General features: G+C 37.3%; 1 protein-coding gene across 2 annotated transcripts in view; it reads right to left on the reverse strand.

Annotated features, from left to right (window-relative positions):
- Positions 1–12,675, reverse strand: part of LOC139473358 (autophagy-related protein 9A-like) — a 314,783-nt gene that overhangs the window by 126,917 nt on the left and 175,191 nt on the right. For both annotated transcript variants that reach the window (XM_071255894.1, XM_071255893.1), the window contains 2 exons: positions 9,966–10,040; positions 5,793–5,902 (listed from right to left, as the gene is read on the reverse strand). In XM_071255894.1, the coding sequence (XP_071111995.1) occupies positions 5,793–5,902; positions 9,966–10,040 (185 nt within the window). The remainder of the gene's footprint in view (positions 1–5,792; positions 5,903–9,965; positions 10,041–12,675) is intronic.

The following is a 12,675-nucleotide window of genomic DNA, read 5'->3' on the forward strand; positions in this document are numbered from 1 at the left end:
ACATGCTCACTTTTGACCAATCACGAACCTTGTTCGGCAGATTTTTGGCAAGAAAGCATCATAAGAAACATATTTTATCCAAGCTTTCCAGTGATGTGTCATATGGCAGACTTTTACGAACGTGTTATTCATACGAAGCCTCGAAAACAGAGGTATTTCTTCATGTTACTGAGTGGACAGCCGCTATTATCGGGAAATGGGTGATAAAAAATAGTATTTGTTAAGATAATTTTCAAATTATGTAAACAATGAAAATAATAAAAATAGGTAAGTGGATTTTATTAAATCTTATATTTGCGTAAATGTTTCGCTTCCTTGGTCTGTAATCTGGACATTATGAATGTGTTAACTAACTTTTTTTTTATATTTACAACAAACTTAATTAAGTTGTAAATGCATTATTTAAATAATGTGATAAACATAACTTTCATGTGTATAAACAATAGGGGTAGACCTTGAAATGGTGTAAATATATGTGGTAGCAAAGAGCAACATGGTAGCAAATGTTTTACAAACAGATATTTTCTTTGATAACTGTTGATTTCATCTATCACACACGAGTCTCTGGGAACTTGGTATCACAGCAGTAAATGCTTCTGGTTGACTGGTGTAAATGTTTTATGAAAGTAATTTAATTAATGTAAATTTTGAAATTAAAGCGAACATGAATTAAATGCGAAAAATGCGAGTGGTCTTGGCTCGCATTATTAAACATCGCATTTATATCAACATCAAGACATTTTGGATAGCAGAAATACCAACTTAGACATACACTGAAGACAAACAACTATGTATTCCACATCACTATTTAATGAGCAGCGCTTGTAATAAGTATATAAACAATGTCATTCAAACGCTAATTACATCCTATGAATTGTCACTGCTGGTTCTACTCACTTATGTCATCACTGATCACACCTGCAAGTCCAGACAGACGTCACCCACGCAACACAGTTGCCAAAGGCCGACACGAGCCAGCACGCATGTATTGTTATAGCGGAAGTACACTACTCAGCGCTAATAAGCAGTTCTATTTGATGTGTGATGTGTAAGGTTGGATTAAGGAGAGAATTCTCTTGTAAACCTGACAGAGGATATTTTCTTTAGATAACATATCCACTCATGCTAGACAGGAGGGCTGGTGTCCCAATCATATCGAGTCACATTTTTGGCTGGGGGCCAGCGTTTGCATTCTTTTGGAGACGCATTAATTTCACGATTTTCAGTACTTTGATATCTGAATGTCATAACATGCATAATCATCCATTATTTATATGCAGTATATGTCATGATCATGCAATCCTTTGATATTGTTTTTGAATGTTGGGTTGGAGAACACCCGTTTCTGGAGTAAAAAACAAGACTCAAAAACGTAAAATGCTTCGCGGAAAAACGCACGCGAAATCCGTGATTCGAAGTCCAGCTGTGGCTTCCAAATGCATGCACTAATCAGTTGAGCCTGGGTTGTCAAAAGGGCAACATATCCATTATTCCCGGTAAGGGATGTTTGTTGGGCTCGGCTCAAAGCTGATCTTGGTCAGGTCAGACTGTTGTCAGATGGGCAACAGGGGAAACTAGTCCCAGTAAGGGACCTTGAATTTATATTTAACAGAACCAACTGTTAACAAAAGCAAACAACATGTCTCCACTGTTTGGGAGACAATTGTAAATACATTTGTATATACTAGTGGGTTAATTAAAGGTGTAAAAGTTAATTTTGTCTTTTCATTTTGGATGGTTAACTAATCATCACTTCAAACGTTCTGAGTTGAGAAAAATAATTGCTTGTTGATTTTTTATTTTGCTTGTAACTTTTGAAACCACAAGCAAAAATTTGCTTGTGCCTAAATAAATTATATTCTACCATGAATTTGGAATTTACTTGATTCTGATTGGTCAATCAGAGGCTTTTAAATCACAATAAACCACCTCTGATTGAAACAGCTGGTTTGATGGCTGGATCACCGCGGAAGCTAATGTTCATAGAATAGCACTCTTTTCAGTCATTGTTGGTAGGCATATTTAAATAATTATATCTACAATTACATGTTACAAAATGCACAGATGGGGTTACTACAATATTCAAAGGATGTGTGGCAATACATTTCGTGCAGAAAACACGATAGAAATCTACAAAGGGAATGTATTTACATTTTGGAGACAACAGAGAGCTTGGAATTTTGGAGCTTTTCCATAAACGACTGTGACGTCATATATTTTGCGCCACAATGAGCGATATGACGCCATAATGGTGACGTGCAATGTAGAGCGAAAGCCTTGCAAAGCTTGCTTTGTTTTCTTTAGGGATGCCCACCTCATGTTAGCTTACCAAGTTGCCATGCTTATATGCTTTCAACGAATGCCATATCTTCGAGTGAAGTATAAAAGTGTAAACAAACTGCTTCAGTATATACACCGCCTTCTTTTGTTCGGTGATTCCGTAATTCAGATCGATAACCTACTCAAAAAACTGGACTCAACCCATGCCGCTTCACTGAGTATATATTTGCTAACACCAAAGAGTTCGCATTTTATTTAATCATGGTATTTGAGATAAACATATGTGTTTTCAATGTAGAGCTAGGTTACTTGTAGATTTAACCGCACTAAATTGAATTTGGAACCAACGCACAGCACATACACAGTATGTTTATCTCCTAATTCTAACCCTGTGGACAGGAAAGTCTTTTTTCTGATACTTAGCCGCCTTGAATGAGGGTGTAAGAGAGAGCAAAGCAAACTCATCTAACATGGCAATCATGTCTTTAATCACAGGATTAGGTGGTACGGATGTAGGATCTGACCAGACTATGTCCTTTTTGTCAATGCCTGACCCCCGGGAAGGTTACCCACGAAGCTAAATGATCAGCCGGCCTGTCCGCAACCTGGTTCAGACCAAGGTGGGAATGGACCTCCGATAAAGACCCCTCATACGTCGGGACAAAGGAATTCTCTGACGAAGCAGATCGATAATCAATAGAGCGCACAACTGGAGAGTGGCTTCGAGAGCGGCATCTAGAGCAAGAAGACTTGCTTCCACTGCGTCGGCATGAGGTGCCTGGTGAGGTAGACCTGTGAGATAAGGTTGACTGGACTGAAGAGGTGCCACCTAAGTCCAAGCTAGGTGTCTGTAAGGACATCTGTAGAGGCACCTATACACACACTGGTAGAGGTGCTTGTAGAGACGTCGGTAGAGACGTCGGTGGAGGCGCTTGGAGAGACGGCGTGGGTAGTACTGAGGACAGAAGAGCCTTAGGTGCTGGGAACCTAGGCATAGTCTGTTGCAGCATCTGTATGGAACCAAGAAGGATCCATGTGGGGTGCCTGGAATGTCTGTTGCAGCATCTGTATGAAACCAAGAAGGATCCATGTGAGGTGCCTGGAATGTCTGGTGGAGGCACCTGGTGAAAGTCAGCCACAAGCAGTAAATGCATTAAGGACTAATGCAGGATAAGTTGAAAAATATACAAAATAAGCAATGTCTCTGGATTACAAATGTCGAGGACACAGTGTTTCAATATCATGTACCATATATGACCAGCCTGACACTGCCTGCACATGGAATCAACAAGAGTGCGCATGAACTGTCTTCGAATGTTATTCCACTCTTGTTGCAAGGACAATGGGATGAACTTGATATAGGTGTGAAACCTGAAACACTGGTGGACATGTTTTTGCCTTTCAGCAAGAGTGGAATACATCGTCATACACACTTATATAAAGTTCATCACACACATGTCCAATTAGTTTTTAAACCTGGTGATCGTGATTAGGATGACAACTGAGGAATAGGAAGGTTGTTTTAAGCTAGAAAATTAGTTGTGTTCATGTTGAAAAATGATGTTATGTTGGTTCATAAATGGAATGATGTGTGACTGAAGGATTTTGTTGCGGTAAAAAGCAGATATTAAGTTGCCTGGGACCAGCACAAGGGCTGTTCTTCAAGTGTAAGAGATGGTCCCCCATATCATAACATTGCCATCACCAAATCTGTCCAAATGTTGCCTGTATCGTACCTGTGCTCTGACATCTGGACGTTGAAAGAGAAATTTCATTTCCTCACTGAAAACGCTTTCAGTATTAATGCTATCCATGATGATTTGGACAGAGTCCTATGTAAAACATTCAGTAGCCTTTCTATGGTCAACTGAGAGTCACTAGCCTCCAAATGGCCAATGACATTGTCTTGTTGAACCTCAGAAAGTCTAGGCATGGCATTCCCTGCTCTTTGTGTATGAGATAAAAAAAAACCTCCAGACCCATGCACTTTTACAGCAAGTAGTGTGTGTGTAGCATTTGCATCAAATGTCAGATTCATGGGTCTCTCACGTTTAGACTTATGCTGTTTCTTTACAAAATGAATTGTTTCTGTCGCAAACACAGTGTATTCAGGTGATGGTCGAAACACTTATGTGAGCAGAACAATAGAATAAAACCATTTATTAATAATTAGTTACATATTTGTTTTCAAAATATTTGATATTTTATTAGTAGTGCCCTGCAACCTCGGGGTATCGCGGTACTTGTTATGTACGCTAAATGGAACAAAATGCACTCACTAACATTTATGATTATTAGTGTACTCTATATCAGATGTCATTTATTTAATCTAAATGTCCATATTTTACTGATGAAACTTCGTTATTTACATTAGTAGTGCTGAGTAAAAGCAGGGCCTTGCGCTGTTTGACAAGGGAGAGAACTCCATTGTATCGCGGTACAGGAAAAAGTTGTGTATGAAGGCCCCAATTGGACAATAACAGGACATAATTCTACCAACCACTAGTTTGATGATACCAGACTTCAGTGATTTGTCTGAGTAAAATTCTGAATGTGTAATGGGCATCCAATGCATATTTACCGAAAAGTAGGAGAAAAATATTATAAAAAATTTACAATTGTTCTTATAAAGATTGGTTGACAATAATTTGTAAAAAAAATGGGAAATAATTAAAAGTCAACAATAAATATATAAAAAAACACTCCTAGCATGCCCAAAGTATATATTTATCTTTTAGCTACCAGTGAAGAATGTATTTCTAAGTATGGCATTATGGCCCTTATGATCTCCTAATAGATTCTGCCACAGAGCTGGGGGAAAATGTGCGGACTACATGACTTCCCTTACCTTATCAGTCACCATGAATATGCAGATGATCTAGTTCAGGTCGATGGAGAAAGCTTACCTGGGGAACTCCGGGGAATATCGTTGGCCATTGATAGATGGGTGTAAGGCAATATTAAAAAAGATGCCAGAAGTAAGTAACAACACGTTAATAAATCCTTACTTACAGCAGACACAACATTCTGAAGAAATTGAAATTGTTACGAAGCAAGCACTTCCTGGTTCCTGGTTCCTGATTTGCATTAATAGACAGCCCCTAAGAGGCGTGTCCCGCATGAACTACGTGAAATCTCAAATACCACGATACGATGAATGCCACAGTACCACGAGGTCCAAGTATACATGCATCTTAAATTTCACATATCACATACTGCATATCAAATATTTCAATATGGCTGTTAGGGAAGCACACATACATTATATGTATACAAGTTCATCCGTTTCTACAATGTTTCATTGTCAAGTCTTGTGTCATGTAGGGGACGGTTGATGATTATTTGTCAGTGCATTTATTATATCTACTGCTTGTTAGTTTACACACCTTTCAGCAATCAGCATCCATCCCCAAGATCATCATTTATGAAAATATATCCCTTGTCCTGTCAGCATCAACAAAGGTGTATACTTATCTACGTCATCACTCAGTACAGATATATTTTATACATACCTGCTACTGTCATGGTGGTAAGGATATGCTCCACACTTAGGACATCTTCATCAATAACAGTCAGCAACGCCAAAACTGCCAAGACGGACCCAGCAAAGAATGCAACATTCCTGAAAAAGATATCAATAAAATAAACAGAATGTTTATTATGGAATTAGAACTCTCAGTAAATGTGAAAAATATTAATCAACTTAATACAAAAAATCAGTATGTTAGTAGTGACATTTGTATTCCTTTGGGATATGAAACAACAAGAAGGTAATACTTTTTTTTTGAAAATGTACAAGAAAAATAGTTGAACTTGCCTTTGAAATGATTTAAGATTTAAGTATTTACTCTTTTTCTTCAGACCGATGAGTTGGGGTCTTATCTATGCACTTGAAATTAAAAGTCTACAAATACACCAAAAACATGGACAAAAACAGACAACTTGATTGTAATTAACAGTTGAATTATGAATATGTATACCAAGTTTCATAAATGTGGCCCTTATAGTTTTGAATTTGCAACAGAAAATAATTTGGGACACATAGAATACAGACTTATCAAACAATAGTTATTATTGTAAATAATTCTTAGAATACTACCTCTATTACATCATAGCCATAAATCCTGTATTTTGGCTGCAGACACTATATTCCTAAATCTTCAGATTTTCAACAGAAGTCCTCTTCACTGTCAACTACACACAACTAGTTCTTCCCTAATAGCACATGTAGCTCTTCAGCTCTTCTGTGCAAAAAAGAGTGAAAAACGTCACTTGTTTCCAAAACATCTCCACTGGAGGCAGATGAATTGGGAAGGTGGCTGGGAGTACTTCCTGATGTAATAGAGGTAGTATTCTTTGAACTATTAACAATGATAAATATTGTTTCAAAATTCCTGCGAATCCTTAACCTCTATTAAAACACATCTGTGACGTCACTCTATTGTTTGAACGCTCCATTATTTTTCAGGAATGGAGAGTTGTTTGTCAACTATACCGGAACATTATCTTGAACAATATTTGAATTAATTTCCACCTGGAACTATTTTTTACACTTATTGACAAGTGAATAATTTCTTCTTTTTTTTGAAAACATGTGTCTCCAGCAGGCTTCGACATCGTTTAATTTGAGTATGTGTAATTGTCAACCTCAGCTACGGCGGCACATGAAGGTATAGTGTGAAATTTAATATTAAATATTTTGCATAATGCTTAAAACATCAAAATAATATGTATATATTTAGTGTTAGAGCAGGTTACCTACAACAATGTTTATATATATAGCAATTAGATAAACCTTTAACGAGAAAATACAAATCAGGTAATATATACAGTAGAACACGGATATAACGAATATGGATATAGCGAACAAACGGATACAACGAACTGTTAAAAAATCCCCGATTTATATTATCATATACAATTTACGTATATAACAAACTCTCTACAGCGAACTAACTGATACAGCGAACTGATATCTGATCACCAACAAGCCCATCTCTCACTAATTAGTGACATGTATAGTGAACTGAGAAATCTCACTCAGTGTCAAGTGTCACTGACAATTGGCTGTACGCAATCAGCGGCGAATCAACACAATGGAGGCGAATTTATACAATCAGCGGTGACGGATCAACCTTGTTAAATTTGCATTGTGTTCACCTTACCTGTACATGCACACGAAATTGATAATTATTAATGCGGTTGATGCTGGCATAAAACCCAAGAAAGACATTGCAATGGAATTTGACATTCCAAAATCAGCATTAAGTACCATTATGAAGAAGAGAGAATCCATTCTTGAATCCTGCGACTCGACCGACTTTGGCCCCGCCCGGAAAAGGTTACAAACTGCCAATCACCAACACGTAGAGGAGGACCTCTTCAAATGGTTTCAAGCCGTGAGAAGCGAAAACATTCCGCTTAGTGGTTCGTTACTGCAGACCAAAGCTGACGAACTTGCAGTGAAATTAGGCCATGAAGATTTCATGTGTAACACTGCAATTATGTGTATTGTGTTTTGTCTTATCATAGATGGCGGACTTTTCCAAACGAATGTGTATAACGAACAACGGATATAACGAACTGATTTCTCTGGTCCCTTGTAGTTCGTTATATCCGTGTTCTACTGTATATCCTTGTTCGGGGCTCTATGTTTCCTATTATTCTCGTCAGCATGTAATGACAATGTGCAAGCGATTGATAAATACTAGTTTAGGACCCAACAAAATTATGAAGACCCTTGTACCATGCATTGGAAATCTAAGCTCGCAACAAAGCTTGGTGCACGTGCGGCAGAGAACGTATTCTTCGTGCATCATGCAAGGGAGACTCACACAGTATAAATACAGTCTACAAAGAGTTCAGGTTTATTTTTCAAATATTTTCCACGACAGAATATTTTGACAAAGTGAAAAAGTAGGGATGAGGCAGATCCCACCTTATCTCTCTGGTATATTCTGGCTATGATGTAAGTAGAGGGGAATGTCAGAGTAACTCTCCATCCCTTAAAATAATGGAGCAGAGGCCTCCGGGATAGTCTGTCTGCTAGTATGTTCAGTTTTCCTGGAATATGTCTCACTTCAATCTGGCAGCTGAATGAGTTGGCCAAGGCAAATAGCTGAGTAGTTTCCATCATCAAAGAACTGGACTTGGTTCCACATTGCTTCTGAATGTAGGCCACCACTGTCGTGTTGTCTGTGGCAATGAGGACGGATGATTTGATGAGGCGATCTTTCCAAGTCTGGAGCACATAACAAATTGCTTTTATCTCTCTGCAGTTTATGTGTAGAGGTTTTTCTGTTTTGGTCCATAAACACTGAACTTGGAAGTCGTCCATGGGAGCTTCGCAACCTGAATCTAACGCATCTGAGAACATGTGATGTTCTGGAGCTGGTAGTGTGAGTGGAATCCCCGTCATCACATGATCTCGTCGAGTCCACCAGGTTAGATAGATCTTGGCTAAGGTAGAGAGGTATGAGTATCCGTGTATCCAGGGTCTGAGATCATAGGGAGTTGATCAAATCTGTAGAGGGCGTAATTGTAATCGACCTCTGTGAGTCATATCTTGTAGAGAGGACAGCGTTCCCATGAAAGACATCCACCATCTGATCCATCTAGTAGGTTGGTCTCGGACTGAGTTGATCATGGCTATGGAGTTGTTGAACTGGTCCTCTGGGGGGAAAAGATACCTGTAGATAGAAGAAATCTGGCCCCGATGTCTTGTACCGGATAAATTGCTGACTTGGTCGGATGGGTAAGGAAACCAAGATAAGACAATGGACATGGACAGGAGAAAACCAAAGTTACATCTCGCCTCTGCCAAGCATGAAGTCTCCCTACACTTCTAACACAAGTTATGGGGATCTCCAGTTATCCTGAACTAGCCACACTTCTGGCATGTCAGCGGGGAAGAGGAAGACGCCATCGTGAGAAATACACAAAAACAAACCCTAGTATACTCATGTAATCCAGCCAGATCATAAAATAATATTTCTGAAGAAATTAATAAAACAGTGTCACTACCTTATACCAGGTGCTAGATGATAGGTGTTGACTCTAGCACACACAGGAAAGAAATGACGTTTTTCTGCCTTTTGTCACAGAAGAGCTAAAGAGCTACATGTGCTATTAGGGGAAGAACTAGTGTGTAGTTGACAGTGAAGAGAACTTCTGTTGAAAATCTGAAGATTTAGTAATAGCGTGTCTGCAGGCAAAATACAGGCTATGATGTAATGTAGGTTAAGGATTCACAGGAAGGACAGACGTGGTTTTCATTCACAAAATAACAAAGAAGTCTTGCGGTGATTTTACGAATGAAGTTTTTTTTAAACATGACCTTTCAAAAGGAAGAGAATGTGTGACTCTAGTCCCATCAAAATAAGGTCAAACTTGTATGAAATAAATGTAACTTACTGATATATTAACTCATCACCTGTATATTCACCCCATGGGGAATAAAAATCCATTGTTATATCCTTTGTTGTGTCCTTGAATAATATGGAATTTATGCACAAGTTGATTGCATGTCATTTTAACCAGACAGCGTAGATTGATGCTCATAATATCAATCATTGGAGCTCTGCTTCATACTCAGTTGCTGTCATTACAGCCAGCCATGTAATAGCAGAAATAGTACTGAGTGTCGGGTTAAGCAACAAACAAAAGACAAAACAATCTTCACTTACTTTGCTAAGATAACCAAAATAGGAGTTGTGAAAATTGTCATGTAGTATGATGCAGGACCATAACCTCGATTTAACCTGAAAAATAAAGAAAATGAAGTTAATAATTGTGCCATGTTCAAGCATTTAAGTCTATAATATTTTTCAGACAAACATCCCCTTACCTGATATGATCATTTATGGAAAATAGTTACCAGAAGAGTATTGTCAAGTAAATAACCTAAACCAGGTTCGAAAGCACTGAACTTCTAGTTAGTCTTTTGTGGAATCAAAATACATTTTACGTCCAATGACATTATTTGCAGTTTGAAAGAACACATAACCTTAAACCTGAAAGTCACATTGCTCCTACATCTTTAACCATTAGATTGTGTGTTGCAACAATAGTTGTGCAGGCTTACTGAGTTTGGCAGTGCATGTCACGACAAAACTGTCGCCAGGAAACCATGAACATATTAAGCCTGTATTTGGCAGAAGCATCTCATTTACCATTCAAAATCCAAGTTAAAACAAATGACCTTCTGACTGACAGAATCACATCCTTTACAATGAAGATGTACAATAATTTGATGGATTTTTCACTGAGATATCATAAATTGAAAATTACTGTTACTCGCGAAAGTATGGCTGATTGAAATTGTCGTTGGTTTTGGCATCAGTGCCATATGCACAAGTCATGTAAAAATATAATATTGGCAATGTGGTTGCGCAAAAAAATATTGAAAATATGATCAACCACTAAATTATGCTGAAGTTAGCATATATCAAGCTTAAACCTGGATTTGATGAGAATTTGATAAGTTATTTTGCACAAGAATTCACATTCAAATAATTGGCTGGACTCAAACTGGAAAATAAAACATACTTCCAATATTCAGTCAAGCAAACATTGCTGTAAAGTATTTAGGACAGAAATATATAGTATATTGGTTCCTTTGGAAATGATCTATGATTCATCCCCAAATATTTTTTAACTATTTCATTTTAAAAAAAAACAAAAACCAGTGATGCCTAAATCAGTAAAAAACTTGGGAACATATTGCAATGAAATTTAAAACTTTAAAGTTCAATAAAATCAAAATAACTTGACTAAGATTGGTACCCCATCTGCTGACATCCAAGATCCCTCAATGGGATTGTCAATATTGTAAACATCAGATTCCATTGCATTTATATGTAATTATGTATATATTATTTGAAAATGAGCATTGTACACTGAAAGGTAATTGCATTTTCAATAATATTTCTGTATTTCTGTTTATTGTCGACTTTTTGAGGAATTAATCGCGAATACAATCACAGATCGTTTACCATGATCAGTGGTTCATTATGCTGGCATGCGAGAGAAAACAATCTGAAATTATCAAATTTCTTGGTATTTAGAATGTAATTAAAAATATTCATAGTGAGAAGACATGAAATAGAAACTGTTGTAAGTGATGTAACAAACTGCTGGCAAATTTATATATCTTCAATATACATTCCAAAATGGTATATTATGTAAAATGGCTCTTTTGTAAAATGGCTCTTTTGTCAATTTCTCTGTCATTTCTTGTGACAATTCATCATAAATAATGAATACTGTTCCAGGTCCCTCTATGTTTAAATAGCAACAATTCAGGTATTTATTTTCCAGAGAAGGCTGCGTGTTTGCCACGTGGAGCAGCCAGAACATTTTGATGAGTATAACCAGAAGTTGAAAAGACTGTTAACATTCACCATGTTCATGATGTTTATTAATTACATTTGAATGATTAAGTCACATTTGTCAATTGTGATGGACAAATTTGGCAGCAAACACATCATAGCGTCTGGATATTTTTAATGACATTTTCAAACTTTTCTCTAACATTATGCTAAATCATCAGCAAATAGAAGTTCAAACTCATCACACGTCATCACATGCATTGACCTAAGTCATTGTTACATGTCACATTTAAACCGCCTTGATGGTATTAGTGTGAATGCGATTGAAACTACAGACAGATTCTATTGACAGAATTTTCACATGATCATTAATTCTGAAATCATAAATCAGGTATTTCTTTGACCCATGACAAGTTTGGAGAGTGTGGTATGAATAGCACATGACTGAATTGAACAACCACTAAAAATTAAATCACCTTCCAGCCTTTTATGTCATTCTGCACAAGAGAGTTACTTAAGAGATAAACCTACTGAGTTGTGAAATAAGAAGTAGTCTAACTGTGGATTAGATGCCACTTATTCTAATTATTTTAATTACCGGTGGACTACATCAAATTTCAAAACACAGTACATTTAATACCATTCTACCACTTTGAAAGAAAACAGTGCTCTTATACATACACATGGGCAAAATAGGAAAGCTATCTTAGTACATGCTGATAAGGTGTCACAGGCGCCCTCCCCCCCCCAAATTTTTTTTTTCTTGAGTTCAAGATTAATTACTTGATGAAATAATTCAGTAAATTGTAAATTTGATAATAAATGTTATTCTTATCCTATATCATCTCACTATGCATTTTTTCTTTTGCTCCAATCCTTGAGTGGAAACGATCCTTGAACCTGTTTCCAAGCTTCAAAAATACATCACCCAGACACATCCCAGCTGTCACGATGGTCACCATTAGCTGTTGCAATGCTTGGACCTCGTGCTGCCTCACCATGTGACCTGTCCTACCAATTCATTCTCTTTCATAGGTCATTAACAGGTTTGTGCCACTATTGAGGA

Source organism: Haliotis cracherodii, unplaced genomic scaffold (genome assembly GCF_022045235.1).
Source record: "Haliotis cracherodii isolate W230 unplaced genomic scaffold, xgHalCrac1.p SCAF_28, whole genome shotgun sequence".
Classification (NCBI taxonomy): domain Eukaryota; kingdom Metazoa; phylum Mollusca; class Gastropoda; order Lepetellida; family Haliotidae; genus Haliotis; species Haliotis cracherodii.